General features: G+C 40.1%; 1 protein-coding gene across 2 annotated transcripts in view; it reads left to right on the forward strand.

Moving 5' to 3' along the window:
- Window positions 1–23,486, forward strand: part of sspo (SCO-spondin) — a 112,300-nt gene that overhangs the window by 14,904 nt on the left and 73,910 nt on the right. The window contains exons 18-43 of one of the 2 annotated variants that reach the window (XM_089125501.1): window positions 241–493; window positions 2,732–2,915; window positions 3,834–3,928; window positions 4,250–4,506; window positions 4,712–4,846; window positions 4,986–5,188; window positions 6,241–6,368; window positions 6,440–6,549; window positions 8,485–8,634; window positions 8,944–9,037; window positions 9,479–9,888; window positions 12,822–13,058; window positions 13,415–13,645; window positions 14,190–14,312; window positions 15,371–15,471; window positions 16,372–16,582; window positions 16,808–16,960; window positions 17,692–17,829; window positions 17,994–18,176; window positions 18,971–19,121; window positions 19,523–19,682; window positions 20,250–20,304; window positions 20,394–20,507; window positions 20,786–21,031; window positions 22,373–22,500; window positions 22,649–22,790. In XM_089125501.1, the coding sequence (XP_088981627.1) occupies window positions 241–493; window positions 2,732–2,915; window positions 3,834–3,928; window positions 4,250–4,506; window positions 4,712–4,846; window positions 4,986–5,188; window positions 6,241–6,368; window positions 6,440–6,549; window positions 8,485–8,634; window positions 8,944–9,037; window positions 9,479–9,888; window positions 12,822–13,058; window positions 13,415–13,645; window positions 14,190–14,312; window positions 15,371–15,471; window positions 16,372–16,582; window positions 16,808–16,960; window positions 17,692–17,829; window positions 17,994–18,176; window positions 18,971–19,121; window positions 19,523–19,682; window positions 20,250–20,304; window positions 20,394–20,507; window positions 20,786–21,031; window positions 22,373–22,500; window positions 22,649–22,790 (4,392 nt within the window). The remainder of the gene's footprint in view (window positions 1–240; window positions 494–2,731; window positions 2,916–3,833; window positions 3,929–4,249; window positions 4,507–4,711; window positions 4,847–4,985; window positions 5,189–6,240; window positions 6,369–6,439; window positions 6,550–8,484; window positions 8,635–8,943; window positions 9,038–9,478; window positions 9,889–12,821; window positions 13,059–13,414; window positions 13,646–14,189; window positions 14,313–15,370; window positions 15,472–16,371; window positions 16,583–16,807; window positions 16,961–17,691; window positions 17,830–17,993; window positions 18,177–18,970; window positions 19,122–19,522; window positions 19,683–20,249; window positions 20,305–20,393; window positions 20,508–20,785; window positions 21,032–22,372; window positions 22,501–22,648; window positions 22,791–23,486) is intronic. The other variant, XM_089125502.1, reaches the window with a different exon arrangement.

Consider the following 23,486-nt stretch of genomic DNA (forward strand, 5'->3'; position numbering starts at 1 on the left):
ATTTGCATGTATATTTATAAATAATTTATCCCATATATAAATATATTTTATACATTAATAACACTTTAATATATACATGCATGTGTGTATTTACATATACAAAATAATTATACACAGTACACACGTATGTATTATGTAAAAATGTACTTTTATTTTGGATGCGATTTGATATTTGCAATATTATTGAATCTTATTGTGATTATTTGTTATAATATTAAAGTGTGTTTTCCTCTGCTGCAGCGGTGCGGTGCTCTGGAGGACAGGTGTATCAGGAGTGCGGGCGTCCGTGCGGGTCGTCCTGTGCCGATCTGTGGAGCGGCTGGAGCTGCGAGGGCGACGAGGGCCAAGGGAACTGTGTGCCGGGGTGTCAGTGTCCCGCCGGACTGGCACAGGACACTCAGGGTCAGTGTGTGCCCGTCCACATGTGTCCCTGCACACACGGAGGCCAGATCTATCCCGCGGGGAGCACCAGACAGAACAACTGCAACACCTGGTAGGAAAAACACAGCCACAGATTCTCACTCATGACGGGCGATGTGAAGGGGTTAAAGGTCAGGATGATGAAGGGGTTAAAGGTCAGGGCGGTGAAGGGGTTAAAGGTCAGGGTGGTGAAGGGGTTAAAGGTCAGGGTGGTGAAGGGGTTAAAGGTCAGGTTAGTGAAGGGGTTAAGGGTCAGGGTGGTGAAGGGGCTAAAGGTCAGGGTGGTGAAGGGAATAAAGGTCAGGGTGGTGAAGGGGTTAAAGGTCAGGGTGGTGAAGGGGTTAAAGGTCAGGGTGGTGAAGGGGTTAAAGGTCAGGGTGGTGAAGGGATTAAAGGTCAGGGTGGTGAAGGGGTTAAAGGTCAGGGCGGTGAAGGGGATAAAGGTCAGGGTGGTGAAGGGGTTAAAGGTCAGGTTAGTGAAGGGGTCAAAGGTCAGGGTGGTGAAGGGGCCAAAGGTCAGGGTGGTGAAGGGGTTAAAGGTCAGGTTAGTGAAGGGGTTAAGGGTCAGGGTGGTGAAGGGGCTAAAGATCAGGATGGTGAAGGGAATAAAGGTCAGGGTGGTGAAGGGGCTAAAGGTCAGGGTGGTGAAGGGGTTAAAGGTCAGGGTGGCGAAGGGGCTAAAGGTCAGGGTGGCGAAGGGGCTAAAGGACAGGGTGGTGAAGGGATTAAAGGTCAGGGTGGTGAAGGGGTTAAAGGTCAGGGTGGTGAAGGGGTTAAAGGTCAGGGTGGTGAAGGGGTTAAAGGTCAGTATTTATTCCTCATGGTAGTGATATTATCTAGTTTATGCACAGAACGGGTCTGTCTGCCCGTCGTCCCCATCAAGGGTTTTTATGGTGGTGTTATGAAAAGCTTCATCTCTGTTTTATGGTTCTTTATGGTTTTGGGGGGCTGATTTTTATCACATGCACTCTGATAACACATCATAAAATCACCTTTGTACTCAAACTAATGTACAGTATGTGGACTAAAGAGGAGAGCACAAACAATGTGAAATCACTGACTAACAGAAACGAATGTGAAGGGCCATAAACATCTAGTTTATATTCCTATGTTTATTTATCTAATATGTCTTCAATTAAACATTTACATGTTTCTATGATCTGATATTGAAAATTAAGTAATTGAAGAGTTCAGATGCAAAAGCCTCTAAGTGCCATTTGAAATTTTCTTCTAGAATGATCATTTTTTGTCAAGCTTGTATATTTAAGTTCAGTAATTTCACTTAAATGACAATTAATAGGTAATTATCATTGTCATTTAAGTGAAATTACTGAACTTAAATATACAAGCTTGATAAAAATGATCATTCTAGAAGAAATTTTCAAATGGCACTTAGAGGCTTTTGCATCTGAACTCTTCAATTGCATTAATTACCTAGATTTACTTTTTCTGATGACAATATGAGTGATGTAATGACTGTAATGTAGCCTAGGCTGTTCTGTGAGGTTGCTAGGCTGTTCTGTGAGGTTGCTAGGGTGTTCTGATGATGATTGATACTTTCTTTATAATTTAAGGCATCCAGTAGCTTAGACAACAGATTTCCACATCTATCACACACACAATGTAAATTAAAAAAAAAATAAATAATAATACTAAAAAACATGCATACACATAACTAAATATGTTAACATTTCTTAAAATTCCTAATAATATTAACTATGGATATGTGAGGTTGCTAGGGTGTTCTGTGAGGTTGCTAGGGTGTTCTGTGAGGTTGATATGTTATGAACTGACATGTTTCTCAGTTCTCAGTGTGTGTTTAACTGTCAAACACTCGTTACATGTTGACCTTTCTCGTCTCCTCTTCTTCCCCGAGAGAGCGTCCTCTGTCCGACCTCCTGACTGCACAAGTGCACATATAATAAAAGAAAGAGATTTACGATGGCTGTGTTGTAAAGCAGATAGAATGAAAGAGTAGAAAACGTGCATTTCCTCTGGCCTTCCCTACAGTCTTTGATAAGCATCAGGTTTAGTGCTCAGACTGTTAGTGATGTGTTCAAACCACTTGCAAAAATAAATGCATATTATAAGACAACAAAAGTGTTTTTTGGCATTGTTGTTGGGGAGTCCCAGAACAATATTAGGAACATTTTAAATGCCATTATAGGTACCCTTTAACAATACGCAATAAAACCTTCTTTTGTGCTCCACTCATGAATGATTCCTCAAATCACACGTCTAGTCAAACACACGTATGCCAGCAGTTTAGTAGAACTTAGTAGTTTTGAGCCGTCTCCGCCTGTGTTTGCAGTGTGTGTGCGCGTGGCGTGTGGAACTGCTCAGATCTCTCGTGTCCGGAGGTCCATCAGTGTCCAGGATCTCTGGTCTTCTCTCCTCGGTCGTGTCTGAGGACGTGCTCCAGTCCCATCTCTCCTCTGGACGCCTGTGCTGAGCCCATCCACGGCTGTGTGTGTCCGGACGGGACGGTGCTGCTGGTGTGTGTCTACAGCGCCTTCTAAACACACCGTCATACGGCTTCACATTAGCCAACAGAAATATCTTCTAGAATCAATGTTTCCAAAACATAATGCTCTCGGAATGTTCAAAACGGACAGTTTTTTAAATGTGTTTCCTTGGTTACACGAACATTCCATTTTGAAACGTTGTTGGAATGTTACATTGTAGAAACATTGTAACATTTTAAAAATGTTGAATGACATCCAACGAAGCACTAAATTTTTTTCAGAAAGCTTATTTTATTTCATATTGATAATAATTTTTCTACTTTTTAATGCAATTTATTTGGATTTTTTTGTTTGTTATTTTCTATTTTATTCACCTTTTTAATTACTAGATTTAATCAATAAACAATAAATAAATAGTAATTTAGAAGCACGTTCTTTCAACTTCAATTCAAAATTACTCACAATTTCAAGCTTAACCCTTTTAATTCAGCTCTAAATATCTTACACTGTGTGTCTTTGCCAGTCCTCTTGTGTAAATATTAATATAAGATGATATTTCATGACTCTAGATGGGCTTATATCTCTAAATGGAGTAAATGAGCTGTTCCGCTGGGTCCTAAAGCCAGTTTTTCTTCAGTATGCATTCAGATACACATGTAGATGTTATAAAATAAGTTTTAGCATTTTTATTTAACGTTTTGAGCATTTCTTGATTCCATTCATTCCTATGGGGGTCAAATTGACTAGCGAGGGAAGGATTTTTTTTTTCAAATGCATTTATTTTCTTTTGTGTGTATATTAAATATATTACCTGACATTAAAATAAAGCCACAAAACATAATTAAATTAGCTGAATTAGCACAACAGACTGAGATAGTCACATTGGTTCTCATTCTAAATCATTATAACCTTTATGGGTGGATTCATCTTTTTGTTTTCTGTCTTCAGGGTGATCAGTGTGTGAAGCCAGACGAGTGTCCATGTCATCACAACGGCAGACTTTATTTCACCAATGACACCATTTCTAAAGACTGCAACACATGGTGAGCAGAAACAACTCATCTGAGTCTGTAACGAAAGCTTTAGTGACTGAAAGTTCTTATGATGTAAAGCCCAATCCACAACACATCGAGCCAATCAAATCTGGATGACGATAGCGCCGTCCTGCTTTTGTTCTTGTTCGGGAAGCCGTTTCTCTGGGATATACTGATTTTTCATGTTCAACAAATAAGTCTTCATTACTTCAATGAGCGCTGCATTCAATTATTACATTGTTTAAATGAATCCCTTTTTCACTAACTGTGATTTTGTATATGTACAATATCTGACTCGAGCGCTGACCTGAACCTGTTGTGTGCCGACAGTGTGTGTGGCGAGCAGCGCTGGCACTGCGGTCAGGCGTTTTGCTCGGGAACCTGCGTGGCCACGGGCGACCCTCACTACATCACGTTTGACGGGCGGCACTTCTCGTTCCTGGGCGACTGCGAGTACGTGCTGGCGCAGGAGTCCAGCGGGCTGTTCAGTGTGAGCGCAGAGAATGTGCCGTGCGGGAGCACAGGGGTCACCTGCACCAAATCTGTCACGCTCACCGTCGGGAACACCGCCATACATCTGCTGAGAGGTCACACACACACACACACTAGAGTTATATATACTGTATATATAATACTTTATTTTTATAGACTAGATTAATTAAAAAGAATCTTTTTCGTAAAAAGTGTTTTATTAACATCTGCATGTTGATTTGTTTTTGCTCTACATTGATGTAAAGAGGCGATTCAGATTTCTGAGAGTGATATTTAGATGTTTCTGTCCGGTTCTCTCAGGTAAATCCGTGACGGTGAACGGGATTCCCGTGACTCTCCCGAAGGTGTATTCGGGCAGCGGGCTGATCCTGGAGCGGGTCGGGCTGTTCGTGTCCCTCTCCTCTCGGCTCGGAGTCTCTCTGCTCTGGGACGGAGGTTCGTCTGCGATCATTTGTTTTTCATTGATCTTGCTTTTGTGATAAAGCTATGAGTGTGTGGCTCTGCATCTGTGTGTTTGCGTGTTTACGTGTGTATAACTATGAGTGTCTGGGCCTGCATCTGTGTGTCTGCGCAGGCATGCGTGTTTACGTGCAGATAACTCCTCATTTGCGCGGCCGGGTCGGAGGATTGTGTGGGAATTTCGACGGAGACGCGGAGAACGACTTCACTACGAGACAAGGCATCATGGAGTCCACTCCGGAACTGTTCGGAAACTCCTGGAAGATCAGCCCTTCGTGTCCTGATGTCCCAGACCAGGATCTCCGTGACCCCTGCGCTGTGAGTACTCTCAAATTACGGAAGATCGAAAGTTCACATTAAGTTTAGGCATAAAAGCAAATTTTTGTAATTCCCGAGTCAGTAAGTAAGTATAATTTCATTTATGTAGCACAATGTTTACAAAGTGCTTTATACAAAACATTTAATGTCATGCAGTAGAGCTACACGATTCATTAAATAAATTGAGAATAGCAATTTTCTTGTTTTTAAACAGATCTTGATTCTTCCATGATTCTGAACAGACAACTAAACAAAATAACATGATTGCTGCAGTCTATTTGAATGAATGATTGAATGACTCACTCAAAGACTTCTCTTATTTCATCACTGAACGAATCAGCATTTTTAAAACGAATATCAATGACTCACTCAAAGACTTGTTTCATTACTGGACGAATCAGGTTTTTGAACCAATCTCTCGAATGAATGATTCAATGACTCACTCAAAGACCTGTTTCATTACTGGAGGAATCAGCATTTTTAAAACAAATATCTTAAATTAATGATTCAATGACTCACCCAAAGACTTGTTTCATTACTGGACGAATCAGGTTTTTTGAACGAATCTCTTAAATGAATGATTCAATGACTCACTCAAAGACTTGTTTCATTACTGGATGAATCAGCATTTTTAAAACGAATATCTTAAATTAATGATTCAATGACTCACTCAAAGACTTGTTTCATTTCTGGATGAATCAGGTTTTTTGAACAAATCTCTTAAATTAATGATTCAATGACTCACTCAAAGACTTGTTTCATTACTGGACGAATCAGCGTTTTTAAAACGAATCTCTCGAATTAATGATTCAATGACTCACTCAGAGACTTGTTTCATTACTGGATGAATCAGCGTTTTTAAACCAATCTCTCGAATGAATGATTCAATGACTCACTCAAAGACTTCACTTGTTTCATTACTAAATGAATCAGGTTTTTTGAACGAATCTCTCTGAGATGAATGATTCAATGACAAATCCAGTTTTTAACAGCACATATGTATTTCGGTGATGTGTTTTCGAGTGTCCTGTAAATGGTGAATGCCCTTTCAGATCAACCCTCACCGTGTGACGTGGGCCAAGAAGAAGTGTGCGGTGATCAGCCAGGAGATGTTCGGCTCGTGTCACTCAGAGGTGCCGTACCAGCAGTACTACGACTGGTGTGTCTTCGACGCCTGCGGGTGAGGAACTGGAGGTTTAAAGTTAAAGTTCGTATGATTGTACTTGTACTGATGTTTGGTGTGTTGTGCAGGTGCGACTCTGGCGGCGACTGCGAGTGTTTGTGTACGGCTGTGGCTGCGTATGCGGAGGAGTGTAACCGCAGAGGAGTGTACGTGCGCTGGAGGTCACAGGAACTCTGCCGTGAGTCGTCATCTTTACTTATATTGAGCTTTTTACAACACAGATTGTTTCAAAGCAGCAGGAAACTAATAATCAGTAAATAATCAGCAACAGAAAAATAATGCAATAAAGTTTTTCTAGAAGAAAATAGCGCTATAGTCCAGCTTAAGTAAATTCAGTGATGGTTCAATTTTGTTTTTCAAATTTGTATTAATTTACTTCATCTAAACAGCTGCCCTGGAGAAAACAGTGATGTCATCGTCCAGCTCAGTTCAGTTCTCATATGATGATGTCAATGCAGGCACATCAAATAATATTGTTGAATATTAAATGTTAAATGTCCCCAACTAAGCAAGCAGAAACCCAAAGGCGAAGGACAGAGTGGAACCAAAGCAGTCGCTCAGTTCTCCTCTGGCCACCGAACAAACAGTGTATGATTATGATTATGATTATGATTCAGGCAGCATTTACAGGTCAGAAGTCAGAGTGGATCAGAACATTCAGAACATTATTCAGTCATAACGCCGGTATGGAGACGAGTTAGTTGAGGATCTGAGATGGTGTGAGTGAGTGGAGGCGGGGCTCATTTGCATATTCATATAATTAAATGAGGGTATACTAAATGAGGCAAGGGTGTCGAGTTGCATTCAAGCTATTTTAAGGCATGGCAAAAAAAAAAAAATTGAAGGAAAAACATGTCTAGGTGCAGGTCCATCATCTGATCTGGATCCGGCCCAGATCTGGCTGACTACATCATGTGTTGTGGGCATGTCTAGCCCTCTGATGGTCTTCAAAAAAAGTCACAATTTTGGTCTTCGGGGTCAATAAGATTTAATTTTGTAACAGAATAATTTTTTTTTTTTAACAAGTATAATTTTACTCTGTTTATTAATGTTTTTACTCAACATTTGTGTATTTTTTGGAGGATTTATGATTTTTTTTTATTTATTTCTATAAATAAATAAATAAATAAATATTTAAATAGGATTTTTACAAAAAAAAAAAAACAGCATTTTATGTTAAATGAACTTTATAAAAGACCCAGATTTCTACCATGGATAATTTTACAAGGTTGAATGTAAGACTTTTGCCCATTTTTTAGAAAATACAGGTTAAAATTTTTAATAAGTCACTTTAACCACTAGATGGCTATAGAGCTCCACTAGGCCTATTAACTATTTGAATTACTGAAAGATATAGTTTCTAAAGTTGGATTCATATCTAAATATTATAAAATCACAATTATAACAAAAATAAAATACTTTTTGTCAAAGTTTAGCATTTGTTTTTGTACTGAAAAAACAATAGTTTTTCAATAATGTTACATTATGATTAGAATCAAACCTGAACAACATGTTACAGAGAGAAATGTTGGAGTCTTAAGATTTGATCATTTATTTCAGCTGAACAGCAATAACAAATTAGAAAATAAAGCAGTAAAAATAAAATATTTTTTAAGTAAATTGTAAATTGGGAAGAAAATCGAACAACTAGGAACAATAGTTTGGAACAATAGAGCAATAGTTGGTCTCATCTCTTTTAGCTTTTTTATAGCCTTACAAATGTATTCCTGTGTGTGTGTGTGTGTGTGTGTGTGTGTGTGTGCACATTTTCGATGTGTCTTAGTGTTACCAATTTATTTTTGCGGTGGTTCTGCATTTTAGAGTATTTTATTTTACAAATGATAGTTTTTATAGTCTGTATTTATTCCTGTATATTGTATTCCTCTATATGTGTGTGTTTGTGTGTGCGCGCGTGTGTATGATAATTTTGGATTGTGGATGTTTTTTGCATTGTTGGAAGTGTGGCATTTGATTTCTGTCATTTCTGTCTGTGTTCTGCGTTATTTCTGATTCTGATGATGAATACCCTGATACCCGGATCCGGCTGACTACATGAGTCTGCTCATTGAGTTATTATTGGTGTATGTAATAGTTTGTTGTGTTGTGTCTGCAGCGCTGCAGTGTGAGAATGGGCTGGTTTACGAGGCCTGTGGTCCCGCCTGTTCTCCAGCGTGTCCCAGCACTCCTTCCCTCTCTGATTCTCTGTGCCGAAGCCTCTCCTGTGTGGAGGGATGTTTCTGTCCTCACGGCACCGTTCGGCACGGTAACAAAAACCTGTTTTTTAAATTCCACTACACTTCTGTAAACATGTGTTTGAGCATCTCTGGTGGTCCTCCACTCTAAATCCCCAGTGCTCAAGTTTTAATCATGTGTGTATACATGCATTCTTCAGTTTGCAATAGTGTGACGTCACCGTCGGCCGGGTGCGGTTACACACACTGAGTGGCAGCATTAGTTTTCAGTGTTTTACTCGCGTTTTCTCAGTTTCCTCTATAAACCCAGTCACGCATGACGTCAATGCAAACCCTCTATAGTTCCTCGTGTGATTATAGTCTGTGTCTGTGATCGGCAGGTGAGGTGTGTATTCCTCCGTCTCAGTGTCCGTGTGAGTGGGACGGGTCTTTATTCCCGGCAGGAGCCGCTGTCACTCAACACTGTCAGAACTGGTCAGTTTAGAGACTCACTGTATTATATTACAATTCTGGGGACGTTTTACGTTTATGTTGCGGGTCAAATTGACCCTATTTCAATACAATTCTGGAAAAATCACACTAAACAAGTAAAAACAGTAAAAAAACTGAAATTAAATACAGTTTTAAATCTGTATTTAATGCTTTTTTAGCCATTGAATATCACTTTTTTATTTAAGATGTTTTTATTTGAAATTTTTTTGTTTTATTTTTGTGTGCCAAAAAAGTCAATTTTTGCACTTATATTGTAGTATTCTCTGATGTTATGTCGTTGTTATTTATATATAAAATCATATGTTCGATTCCCAGAGAAATGACCATTCCTGCGTTGCAAAATTTCCTTTTACAGTGTCTGTGCGAAGCCTGTCTTTAATAGTTTTTCTTTGATTAATGTACAGTTGTGTGTGTGTTCTCCAGCTCTTGCTCTGACGGCACGTGGCGTTGTGTTGGGTCTCCGTGTCCTCCTCCGTCTCCCTGCGAGGACTCGGAGTTTCGCTGCTCGGCTGGATCTCAGCGCTGTATTCCCTCCGTCTGGCTCTGTGATAACGAAGACGACTGTGGAGACGGTTCTGATGAGGTCTGTCCGTTCACGTGTCCACCGGGTCGGTTCCGCTGCTCCACCGGAGCCTGTTTACCGCTGGAGCTCAGGTGTAACGGGCATCCCGACTGCGCCGACCAATCAGACGAGGACTTCTGTGAGCCGCACACGGCAGAACCCGGCTGTCCCGATGGAGAGTTCAGGTGTGCTAACGGACGCTGTCTGCCGGTGAGGAAAGTCTGTGATGGGAGGCTGGATTGTGGATTTGCTGATGATTCTGATGAGTACGGTATGTTTGTTTATGTCTAGGTGGGTTAAAGAGATGAAAAATAGCCCATGATGTACTCTCCCTCAAGTCAGTCTAGGTGTATATGAATTAGTTCTTACAGACAAATACAATCAGAGTTATATTAAAATATGTCCTGGCTCTTCCAAGCTTTATATTTTGAAGTCCATAAAATTGCATAAAAGTGCATCTGTCCATCATAAAAGTTCATCTATCCATCATAAAAGTGCATCCATCCATCATAAAAGTGCATCTATCCATCATAAAAGTGCATCTGTCCATCATAAAAGTGCATCTGTCCATCATAAAAGTGCATCTGTTCATCATAAAAGTGCATCTATCCATCATAAAAGTGCATCTGTCCATCATAAAAGTGCATCTGTCCATCATAAAAGTGCATCTATCATCATAAAAGTGCATCTATCCATCATAAAAGTGCATCTATCATCATAAAAGTGCATTTATCATCATAAAAGTGCATCTATCATCATAAAAGTGCATCTATCCATCATAAAAGTGCATCCGTCCATCATAAAAGTGCATCTGTCCATCATAAAAGTGCATCTGTCCATCATAAAAGTGCATCTATCCATCATAAAAGTGCATCTGTCCATCGTAAAAGTGCATCTGTCCATCGTAAAAGTGCATCTATCATCATAAAAGTGCATTTATCATCATAAAAGTGCATCTATCATCATAAAAGTGCATCTATCCATCATAAAAGTGCATCCGTCCATCATAAAAGTGCATCTGTCCATCATAAAAGTGCATCTGTCCATCATAAAAGTGCATCTATCCATCATAAAAGTGCATCTGTCCATCGTAAAAGTGCATCTGTCCATCGTAAAAGTGCATCTATCATCATAAAAGCGCATCTATCCATCATAAAAGTGCATCCGTCCATCGTAAAAGTGCATCTGTCCATCGTAAAAGTGCATCTATCATCATAAAAGTGCATTTATCATCATAAAAGTGCATCTATCATCATAAAAGTGCATCTATCCATCATAAAAGTGCGTCTGTCCATCATAAAAGTGCATCCGTCCATCGTAAAAGTGCATCTTTCCATCATAAAAGTGCATCTGTCCATCGTAAAAGTGCATCTGTCCATCATAAAAGTGCATCTATCCATCATAAAAGTGCATCTGTCCATCGTAAAAGTGCATCTATCCATCATAAAAGTGCATCCGTCCATCGTAAAAGTGCATCTGTCCATCATAAAAGTGCATCTATCCATCATAAAAGTGCATCCGTCCATCATAAAAGTGCATCTGTCCATCATAAAAGTGCATCTGTCCATCATAAAAGTGCATCTATCCATCATAAAAGTGCATCTGTCCATCGTAAAAGTGCATCTGTCCATCGTAAAAGTGCATCTATCATCATAAAAGTGCATTTATCATCATAAAAGTGCATCTATCATCATAAAAGTGCATCTATCCATCATAAAAGTGCATCCGTCCATCATAAAAGTGCATCTGTCCATCATAAAAGTGCATCTGTCCATCATAAAAGTGCATCTATCCATCATAAAAGTGCATCTGTCCATCGTAAAAGTGCATCTGTCCATCGTAAAAGTGCATCTATCATCATAAAAGCGCATCTATCCATCATAAAAGTGCATCCGTCCATCGTAAAAGTGCATCTGTCCATCGTAAAAGTGCATCTATCATCATAAAAGTGCATTTATCATCATAAAAGTGCATCTATCATCATAAAAGTGCATCTATCCATCATAAAAGTGCGTCTGTCCATCATAAAAGTGCATCCGTCCATCGTAAAAGTGCATCTTTCCATCATAAAAGTGCATCTGTCCATCGTAAAAGTGCATCTGTCCATCATAAAAGTGCATCTATCCATCATAAAAGTGCATCTGTCCATCGTAAAAGTGCATCTATCCATCATAAAAGTGCATCCGTCCATCGTAAAAGTGCATCTGTCCATCATAAAAGTGCATCCGTCCATCGTAAAAGTGCATCCGTCCATCGTAAAAGTGCATCCGTCCATCGTAAAAGTGCATCTGTCCATCATAAAAGTGCATCTATCCATCATAAAAGTGCATCCGTCCATCGTAAAAGTGCATCTGTCCATCATAAAAGTGCATCTGTCCATCGTAAAAGTGCATCTATCCATCATAAAAGTGCATCTGTCCATCATAAAAGTGCATCTATCCATCATAAAAGTGCATCTGTCCATCGTAAAAGTGCATCTGTCCATCATAAAAGTGCATCTATCCATCATAAAAGTGCATCTGTCCATCGTAAAAGTGCATCCGTCCATCGTAAAAGTGCATCTTTCCATCATAAAAGTGCATCTGTCCATCGTAAAAGTGCATCTGTCCATCATAAAAGTGCATCTATCCATCGTAAAAGTGCATCCGTCCATCATAAAAGTGCATCTGTCCATCATAAAAGTGCATCTATCCATCATAAAAGTGCATCTGTCCATCATAAAAGTGCATCTGTCCATCATAAAAGTGCATCTGTCCATCATAAAAGTGCATCTATCCATCATTAGATGCACAAGTGCTCCATCACAAGTGCGCTCTGGTGGGTTAATAAAGAGCTTCTGCTTCAGCGAAGCCATGCGTGTGTGTAAGAAAAAATCCCTTTAATTCCTATTAAACATTCTGTATCATGTTTGATACTGACGTGGTTAAATGATCAACATGATCAAAACTGATGCCACAGTGCATCGCATATGATATAAAACAAAAATATGCAAAAAACTTAAACATTTTTGCAAACCTAAAAACAACATTTGGGATATGCAAACTTGTGAAAATGTTTCGGGGGAATTCAATAAACTGATACATTTAAAAAAATCGGATTATTGTTTCAGATGTCTGGCTTTAAGATAATTATGTCATCGTTTGCATGTCAATTCAGCATGGTAAACGTTGTGGACTGATGCTGTGTGTGTGTGTGTGTGTTCAGACTGTGGGGCCGTGTGCCGGCCGGACGAGTTCCTCTGTTCCTCGGGCCGATGTGTTCTGTATCTGCACCGCTGCGACGGTCACGACGACTGCGGAGACTACAGCGACGAGAGAGAGTGTGTGTGTGCGCTCGGAGAGCTCCAGTGTCCCGGAGATCAGTGTGTGTCCGCAGAGAGAGTGTGTGACGGTCACAGAGACTGTCCGTCCGGCGTCGACGAGCTCATCTGTCCAGTCAAAGGTATGAAAGTATGAATGCACTGATATGAACATTTTGGCCGATAACCGATAACCGGTTATATTTGACAGCCGATAACCGATATATCGGCCGATAAATCTAACATTTTTATATAATTTTTGAGAGCCTGATTAAAATAACTAAAGTCTCACAATTATAAAGGCATCATTTGCATTCAAATTTCAAGCAGTTCAAAACCATCCGAGGTCCATTATTTATCGGCTTAAATATATCAGGCAGATTTTCTTATCGGGCCGATACCGATAACATTGAAAGGTTATAAAACAGGATGTTTATTTCATCCGAAGCAGTTCAGGGTATACGTGTAATACGCACTGAATGATGATGTGTGGTTCCAGGTTGCAGTCAGTTTGAGTTCGGGTGTACGAGTGGCCAGTGTGTGCCGATCGCGTGGCGCTGTGACGGAGAGACCGACTGCCTGGACGGGAGCGATGAGAAACCGTGTTCCCGTACCTGTCAACCGGACCAGTTCCTCTGCCAGAGCGGAGACCAGTGTGTCCAACACCAGCATCTGTGTGACGGGACGCCCCACTGCAGGGACGCCTCAGACGAGAGCCTGGACAACTGCGGTAAGAGCACACGTGTGGAGTGAGTTCACCTGCAGTTCCTCCACTGGCCACTAGAGAGACTCACTCCCATAGACCCGCATGTTAAAATGCCCAACTTTACAGCAGAATTAAACATGTTTACAGTCTGGAGTTAAAAGTGGTTTTGGTCTATATCGCTAATGTTGCCCTTCATGACGAGTGTGGGGGGGGCATTTTTTTTATAACTCATCCGTTTAAATTATATTAAGCATTAAAGTTCTGCATTATTAAGGGCGTGGCCACTTGAGTGACAGGTGGATTTCCGCTGATGTGTGTTAGCGTCACGTCACCTCAGCTAATTATCCGGGAGTGACGCAGCCAAGATGGCGACGGCCGGCTCCGCCCACTTTGGGCTTCAAATACGCTCTTCAAAAACGCTACGAGTGACGGGTTCGGGTTCGAATGGGTTCGACGCCTCATTTCTTACCGTATAATTACAGAGAGCATGTGTACACCAGACTGACATGCACAAGTCAGGTTTGTTTGTTCTAGTGTTGTGTTCATCTGTGTTCCTCGTTCTCACCAGGTTCCTCACGGATTCCTCCCTGTCTGGACAGTTTCTCGTGTGATAATCGCACATGTGTGAACATTTCACGTGTGTGTAACGGGATTCCCGACTGCCCTAAAGGAGAGGACGAGATACTCTGCGGTTCGTTTCTCATAATATCTGCCCTTCACACTGAATTCATAGAAGTATTTATGCTGTATGAACGATAGCACAACAAAACCCAGATGAACGAGGCTCGGCCTGATCCACTTTCAACAGTGTTTCTCAGACATCGCTCACTGCACCTTTAACCCTCTGGGGTTGTTCGTTTCAGAGTCACACTCGGGGTGTTCGGGTCCAAATGGACCCAAAGGGTGGGATTCATATTTTTTTTTAAAAATCTTTTTTTTTACTCGTTTTTTATAATATTTTTTCTTTTCTTTTTTGGTGTTTTGAGAACATTTCAAAAATACAAAAAAATTATAATTAGTATTAATGCAATAATTATGACAAAATTTCCCCCCATTGAACATTATAGAAAAATATTTTAAAAAAAATATTTTTTTTAAATTTTTTTAAAGCTGTATTTCATTTTAGAGTCAAGCCTAGGCCTCATAAAAGCAATTTTTGAAATGAGATGGATGCCATCTGGTGGACAAACTGAGCATTTTAAAAACGCAAAACGCATGTATAATCTGAATTTTTTTAGTGTTTGTGTATGAAAGTGTGTTTTTGTGTGTGTGTGTGTGTGTGTGTCTGTTTTGCACTCTTGATGTTTTATAGATTCACCCCTTCACTGTTGTGTGCTTTTTTTCATGATCGTGGCTGATTTGTAGATCAAAAAAAACTCACTATTTTCACATTTTTGCCAATTTCCTATTCATTTTCCATGCGGGTCCATTTAGACCCGAACACCCCATCTTTTTTACAACCACTTAGACTACTCCCCAATTTTTTTGGGTGTTCAAATACCAAATACCAACAAAGTCACCAAATTTCGGACCATTCCGAGGAAGCTGTGATTTTTTTTAAAAAATTGTATTTAAATTCTTCGGGTCCATTTGGGCCAAACAACCCCAGAGGGTTAATAGCAGACGGCAAACCTGCAGAGCTTATAATAATAACAACAATAGAAGAGAAGGATATTGTCCGTAGGTGTGGACCGTAATATAGTTATGGTTATCTTTATATTTAAACTGTGTTTTATTCTCTCCCTCCAGATAAAGTCAGGCCCTCCACAGCGCCCCCTAGTGAGCGAAACACCAGTCGCGTCTGTCCCGAGTTCACCTGTGCTGATGGGTCCTGCGTTCCCTTCAACACGGTACCGATTCTAATCTGGGTGGAATCAATGTTTTATTGTTTTATCAACTTTTTTAATGCAAATACACTACACTACCAGTAAAATGTTTTTGATCGGTAAGATTTTTAATGTTTTAAAAGAAGTCCCTTCTGCTCACCAAGGCTGTTTTTATTTGATTAAAAATATAACAATGAAAAAAACAACAACAGTAATATTGTTAAATATTTTTGCGATGTGAATCATCTGTTCTCAATGTGAATATACAGTAAAGTGTAATTTATTCCTGTGATTTTCAGCATCATTACTCCAGTCTTCAGTGTCACATGATCCTCCAGAAATCACTCTAATATGAGGATCTGATGATTTTTATTTCAGGATTATTTGATGAATAGAAATAAAAAAGCATCAGCATTATCTGAAATACAAAGCTTTTATAACATTAAACCGTTCAAAAGTTTAGGGTCAGTAAGAATTTTTATTACATTTTTTGGGGGGAAAGAAAAAAAAATCAATACTTTTATTCTTCAAGGATGAATAAAATTGATCAAAAGTGACAGTAAAGATATTTATAATGTTACAAAAGATTCTATTTTAAATAAATGCTGTTTTTTGACTGTTTTCAACACTGATAATAATAATCATAACTGTTTCTTGATCATCAGATCCTCATATTAGAGTGATTTCTGAAGACTGGAGTAATGATGCTGAACATCACAGGAATACATTACACTTTACTATATATTAAAATAGAAAACAGTTAAAAATGCAGCCTTGGTGAGCAGAAGAGACTTCTTTTAAAAACATTAAACATCTTACCGATCCAAAACTTTGGTCTGGTCGTGTATAAATAAATACATTTAAGAATAATCCTTTAAGTGTCTATTCGATGGAGAGTTCTGAATGTTGTGTTTCCGTCTGTAGTTGTGTAACGGTGCAGCAGACTGTGTGTCGGACGGGTCCGATGAGACGGGCTGTGGTGTTTGGGGCCCCTGGAGCCCCTGGAGCCCGTGCAGCCGCAGCTGTGGATCCGGGACCGTGAGCCGGCAGAGACGCTGCCACCCAGAGGATCCAGACGGACACTGCAGAGGAGAGCAAACACAACGACAGCAGTGTTACTCCACCGCCTGCCCGGGTAAAACACACTCTGCTCATCACATAACCTTTGGGACATATAGGGTACATTAGCTTGATTTGATTAATCAGAAACATTTCTTCCAGATAAAAGCTCTGCTGTTGTTCATAAACTCCAGTGGTGACGTTCACATCAGATACTCACAAACTAGAAGTTGATTGACAGCTCCTTCTTACAGTTGTAATAATAATTGTAAGATATTGAGTTCTTGGTTCTGTCCAACAGTGGATGGCTACTGGCTGCCGTGGGTCACATGGTCGAACTGCAGTCAAGGTTGTGGTGGTGTTGAGGTCCGCCAGAGAGAGTGTTTCCCGCCACAGAACGGAGGCCGAACCTGCACTGAACTACCTGGAGAAACTGCCCTCACCGTCGACATCAGTAAGAGCCGAACACCCGACAGCGGATACACTGCTTAAACCAAATAAACCTTAACAGCCAATCAGAATCCACCAGATTTTAAAGGTGCAGTAAGCAGTTTCTGTGAAACACTGTTGATTTTTAAAATCACCAAAACGAACACCCGAAAGTCCTACCCGTAAATCTTGATAGCTCCGCCCCCAAATTCACAAACACTCCCCATCATGAGTGGACACACCCCTAGCTGCTGATTGGCTAAAAATGTGTTTTGGTGTTCGGTCTGATCCACTTCAACAGTGTTTCTCAGAAATTGCTGAAACCTTCACTGGTTACCAGTGTAACATGTCTTTTGGTTTCACTGGGAAAACTGGTTATAACCATCCAGTTATAACCATCTTAGCCCAGCAGTTTTGCCCATCTTAACCATCATCCTTCCCTTGGGTCATTTTGACCTGGAAATTTTGTTTGAAATTTGTTTCAAAGTTTTGTGGTTGAAATTTTAAGAAGTTGATAAAAAAAGGTAAATCAAATTAAAAATAACAAAAAATCTCCCAAAAATTGCATTAAATATTATCGAAATGAAACTAAATAAGCTTTCTGGAAAAAAAAAAAAATGTAAGTATAATTTTCGGGCTTCGGGTCATTTTGAGGGAGGGATGGAGCGGACCTGAACTGGTTTCTATCCCAGCGGTGTGTGTGTGTGTGTAATCTCAGGTCAGTGTTCCACGACTGAACGCAGATGTGTTTTCCAGAACCCTGTCCTCAAGACGGTTGCGCTAACGCCTCGTGTCCCGCGGGTCTCGTCACACACACATGTGCGCCGTGCCCTCTGACCTGCGCTCACGTATCCGGGGCAACGACATGTGACCCCAACGCAGACTGTTTCACAGGTTTCTTTTCTCTCAATACTTCCCAGCTTCATGTCACTGAGAGTCTATATGATAATAAGATCTACGAACCATACAAGAACCATCATAAATAATTAATAATTATAATAAAACGCTTTGTTTTGTTGTTGATGTTATTGTAATGAAACAGTGTTTTATGCTGTCAGGCTGCTGGTGTCCTGATGGGAAGGTCATGAACCACGGGCATCAGTGTGTTCTGCCGGAGGAGTGTGTGTGTGAGGTGTCTGGGGTTCGGTACTGGCCGGGTCAGCAGGTCAAAGTGGGCTGTGAGATGTGTGTGTGTGAGAGAGGTCGAGCGCAGCGCTGTCAGCCCAACCTAGAGTGCTCAGGTGAACACACACACTCAAACACACACACACACTCAGCTTATGAAAACCCCAAAGTCAAAAAAAGTTTTCATATCTGTAAGCCGTAATCATCAAAATTATAACAAATAAAGGCTTGAAATATCTCACTTTGCATGTAATGAGTCTATATAATATATTAGTTTCACATGTTAAGTGGAAATACTGAAATAAACAAACTTTTGCAGGATATTCACATTTTTCCAGTTTCATCTGTATATATTAAAGAAATATTTGCATGTATATACTATATATGAAGAGTTCAGATGCAAAAGCCTCTAAGTGCCGTTTGAAATTTTCTTCTTTAATGATCATTTTTATCAAGCTTGTATATTTAAGTTCAGTGATTTCACTTAAATGGCAATGATAATCACCTATTAATTGTTATTTAAGTGAAATTACTGAACTTAAATATACAAGTTTGATGAAAATCATCATTAAAGAAGAAAATTTCAAATGGCATTTAGAGGCTTTTGCATCTGAACTCTTCATATATATATATATAAATATTTTATATATAAATAACAAATGTTTTTTAAATATATACATGCATATGTGTGTATTTATATATACAAAGTAATTATACACAGTACACACACATTTATGATTTTCTCTTGGATGCGATTAATCGTTGCCCAGCGCAAGTAAATACACATCTGTGACATTTAATATTTTTGTCTTTCATCACTATTTATGTTTTTCTTTCTATATATAACCTATTAACATACTCAAAGATGTGTTGTGTTGCTGGTAATGACCCGGTGTGTGTGTGTGTTCAGTTCACTGCGGCTGGTCGTCCTGGTCCCCGTGGGGCGAGTGTTTGGGTCCGTGTGGAGTTCAGAGTGTGCAGTGGTCCTTCCGGAGCCCCAATAACCCGTCACAACACGGCAGCGGCCGGCAGTGCCGAGGGATCTACCGCAAGGCCCGACGGTCAGTCTCAGAGCAGCCTGGAGATCTGACACATTAAACACACATTTGATCTGTTATATTTATGCATTTAGAAGATAAAGCGACTTGCGTTGGATTGCGTTCATTCAGGGCAGCAAAACCAGTCAAAAGTTTTGGATTGTTAAGATTTTTGATGATTTTGAAAGAAATACAAGACTGCATTTATATGATTAAAAATGCATTTCCTGGGAATGGAACCCATGACCCTGCCGTTGCAAACGTTGTGCAGGGTTGTTTTAAAAAATGTTTAACCCAACGGTTGGGTTCATACATAATTGACCCATATTTGGGTTAAAACAACCCTGCATTTTTTAGAGTGTACAATATAAGAAACACAGATCATAACTGTTTTTCATCGTGTGTGTGTGTGTGTGTGTCCTCAGCTGTCAGACAGAGCCGTGCAGCGAGTGTGAATATGGTGGACACACACACACGGTTGGCGAGCGCTGGAAAGGTGGGCAGTGCCAGCTGTGTCAGTGTTTGCCCAACTTCACCGTGCAGTGCGGCCCATACTGTCCTTATGCTGCCACTGGATGCCCACAGGTGTGTGTGTGTGTGTGTGTGTTCTCCTTATGTGGGCGAATGAAGACAACAGCAGCGTTTCTGATAAACTACATCACTGGATTGGTATTGTGCGGCTGATGTGTGAATGCTCTCTCTTAAGAATGACATCTAGTGGTGGACATAGGTACTGCAGTCCAAATTCAGAATATCGGAGACTGTCGTTTCTCCTCAGACTCGACGCTCACACGGGTCGCCAACAAGAACGAGTGCAATGGACAATCAAAATTGGCAAATTGGCAACAATATACTGCACAGAGCAAAACAAAAACAATCATTCCAGCCTAGAAACACATTTTAGAGTAAAATAACCAGCTGCAGAAGTGTTTTTCAGAGAAACCAGTGTATAAACGTAGCATGTTTCCTCAATATATGCAAACGTGTTTTGGTATTTTTATGCTTTAGTTTAGTGAAAGAGTTACACACAGCACCTTTAACGGTAAAACGCCAGAGCACAGCATATTTGTGTATATTTACCGCTTCAATTTTACAGTAATTTACTGTTTGCTTTCTCTGGGTTAACTGTGTAACATTTGTTCTCCATTTTAGGGTCAAACTCTGATCCCAGGGGAAGAAGACAAGTGTTGCTATTGTGAAGAGAAAGGTTTTACGTTATTTTATGCTCGTTATAACGCCAGGTAATTGATGCAGTCAGAATGTGCATTTGTTTATGCAGGAAAACGTGTGTTTCAGGTGATATCACCACCGTCGTGACGCCGACACCGATGGTCCTGCCCATAACGGTGGGACCCTCCACACCACCAGAGGGCCCTTCGACTGTCCCAACTTACCCCCTGCCCCCTGGAGGTCAGTTTCAGCCCAGTTTCCAGTCCACACTTTTGAGACATAATGCATTATGTGTGTATAATGGCCACAAACACCCTAAAATGATAAATGGGACACCCTACAGGTGAAGTGTGGCGTTTGAGACAGTGCCTAAACATTCCTCCGTTTTTTCAGTGTTTATTAATCGAGACTTCAACGCATCAGGATCATTTGTATCTTTTCCGTCTGTTGTTTGATAGACCGCTTTGGCAATATTTTACACATTAATGCCAATGAAGCTAATTTGAATTTGAATTTAGACGAGTGCTGGTCCTCTCTGGGCGTCCCCTCGCTCCCCGGCTCCAGCTTCAGCGCCTCGTCCCATCAGCCCGACCACCCTCCGTCCGCGGGACGTTTGCACGCCCGAGACCCGCGCGGGGACCTGCAGGGCTGGAGCCCGGAGCCGAAGGAGTACCGAGAGCTGTCGACCGGGACCCCTGAGGAGACCGGACCCTCCACCGGCCCGTTCCTCCAGATCGACCTGCTCCGGCGCCACAACATCACAGGTGACCCTCAACATTGGGCCCCCGTACCGCACACTTTCCATTAATAAAAATCGATTTCTGGGGGTGCGTGGCCCTTAGAATCGTCCTATCTTTCCCTCCCTTAGAAGCATAAAAGTGGGTAATTCATTACAAGTAACTTGAGTTATGTAATCAGATTACTTTTTCAAGTAACTAGTAAAGTAATGCATTACTTTTAAAACTTACAACAAAATATCTGCTCTCCTGTCCTCATGTTGAGACGCATCGAAGTGCAGAGGCGTGTGTGTGTGTGAACATGATGGTTATTGTAGTTCTGGACTAAATGTGAGCATTTACTCATCTCACTTGCACAAAAAAGATTCAATATTTCTCAAAATGAATAAAATCAGAATACTATGCAAAACTGCAGTAAATAAAACATTTTTTATGCATTTAATCTCACATTATTGACTAATGTACTTGATCCTGACATTCGATGATTCAGTTAAAGCATAAGCAGAAATTACTACAGATTTTTTGTGTTTTTACTGGTAAATTAAGTGTTAAACTAATCCAGAAGAGCAGCTGGTAAAAGGAGTAACGCAATATTGTAATGCATTACTTTTCAAAGTAGCTTTCCCCAAAACAGGTCATATTTGTAAATAAATACAGTTCAGTACTCGTCCTGAGGGAGATGCTGTAGGCAGCGGTTGCTTTGACACTATAATGAAATATGGCTGGTACTACAGATTTTTTGTGTTTTACTGGTAAATTAAACTGTTAAACTAATCCAGAAGAGCAGCAGGTGAAGGTTTGCTTGAGTCTCGAATCTGCAATTCCTTCATTCTGAGGATTATTATTTCACTTTTGGTGTGAAAGTCTCTTTACATTTGCACAAAAATATAACATTTTTAGTATAAAAAAACAAGCCCGGCCCAGATGAGATGGTCCTCACTGCAGAACATGAAATCCACGGGGAGGAGTCGGATCCAGATCCAACTCCTCCCACCTTACATACACCTAAACCTACCCAACTCCACCCCTCAGATCTGGATCTGACTCCGCCCCCTGGATCTTGTGTACTGCAATGAGGTGCTACTGGCCCAGATGGGAAAAAAAGTAACGTAACTCAATACTTTTCTGAAAAAGTAACTAAGTAAGGCAATTAGTTACTTTTAAAAGGAGTAAGGCAATATTATAATGCATTACTTTTCAAAGTAGCTTTCCCCAACACCGGTCATATTTGTAAATAAATGCAGTTCAGTACTCGTCCTGGAGGGAGATGCTGTAGATGCTATAATGAAATATGGCTGGTACTGATATGGAGGAAGAAGTAAAGTAGAGTAAAGTTGAGACGTGACTCTTGATTGTGTGTTTGTGTAGGCTTGCAGACTCAGGGCGGCGGCGTGTTCGGCACGTTTGTGTCCAGCTTTTATCTGCAGTTCAGCAGCGACGGCCGGCAGTGGTTCACGTATAAAGAGATGATCTCGGACGCCAGACCCAAAGCAAAGGTGAACAGGAGTGCATTTTGCCATGTTTAGCATGAGAATCCAACTCTTTAGCAGTGTAAATAATGAAACTGCACCAGACATCCACTTTAAGGTTGGACATTTGTGTAATATTGGATGAGTTAAGATGATAATGTTTAGTTTGTTCCAGGTGTTTCAGGGCAACAGCGATGACCGCGGCGTAGCCCTGGCCCGTCTGGACCGGATGGTGTCGGCTCGGTTCGTGAGGATTCTTCCTCATGACTTTCAGAACGGGATCTATCTGCGAGTCGAGCTCATGGGATGCGATGACGGTATCCTTGATTTCCATTTAATCATAAAATTACTATTGTTTTGCATTAATAAGAGCAGGCACTAATAATATTACTTCATTATTTCTTGGGAATGCACATTTGACTGTAAATCACTGAATTTGAGACGCAGATAAAATTAACTTTTAACAACGTCATTTTCATAGGGACAAATTTTTAATATTTTAAGGATATTAATTGTTCCATTGTTCTTCATTCTGAGCTGACCGTCGGCTTCAGTGATTATAAAACGATCGATCTTTACTTGCGTTCTGTGTCATTCAGTCACAGTTTAAATGAGACTTCTTGACTTTTCCTGTTTCATACTTCAGTACAAAAAGTGTCAAACTCTGAAAAGAAATATCTAATTATACATTTAAAAGCAAAATGTGTAAATAAAAAATAAAATAGTCAATATGGCTAATAATTCATGTCTTTATTTTTTTTTTTTAAATGTTTAATAAAAGTGTTTTGGTTGCCACATCTTAGTTTTTCTAATAAACTGAAATGAAATAAAATATAAAATTGAAACAAAATGACCAAGACTTTAACTAAAATGAAAATGAATTCAAAATATGAATAAATACTATAATATGATAATTACCAAGGTGAGAATATATTCAGAACAAACACTTTTTTCCTTTATTTAGTGTTTGGATCTTGCATTTAATGTTATGATATAAAACCAAAAGAGAGAAA

This window comes from Pimephales promelas, chromosome 22 (assembly GCF_988280905.1).
Source record: "Pimephales promelas chromosome 22, fPimPro1.hap1.1, whole genome shotgun sequence".
In the NCBI taxonomy this organism is placed as follows: domain Eukaryota; kingdom Metazoa; phylum Chordata; class Actinopteri; order Cypriniformes; family Leuciscidae; genus Pimephales; species Pimephales promelas.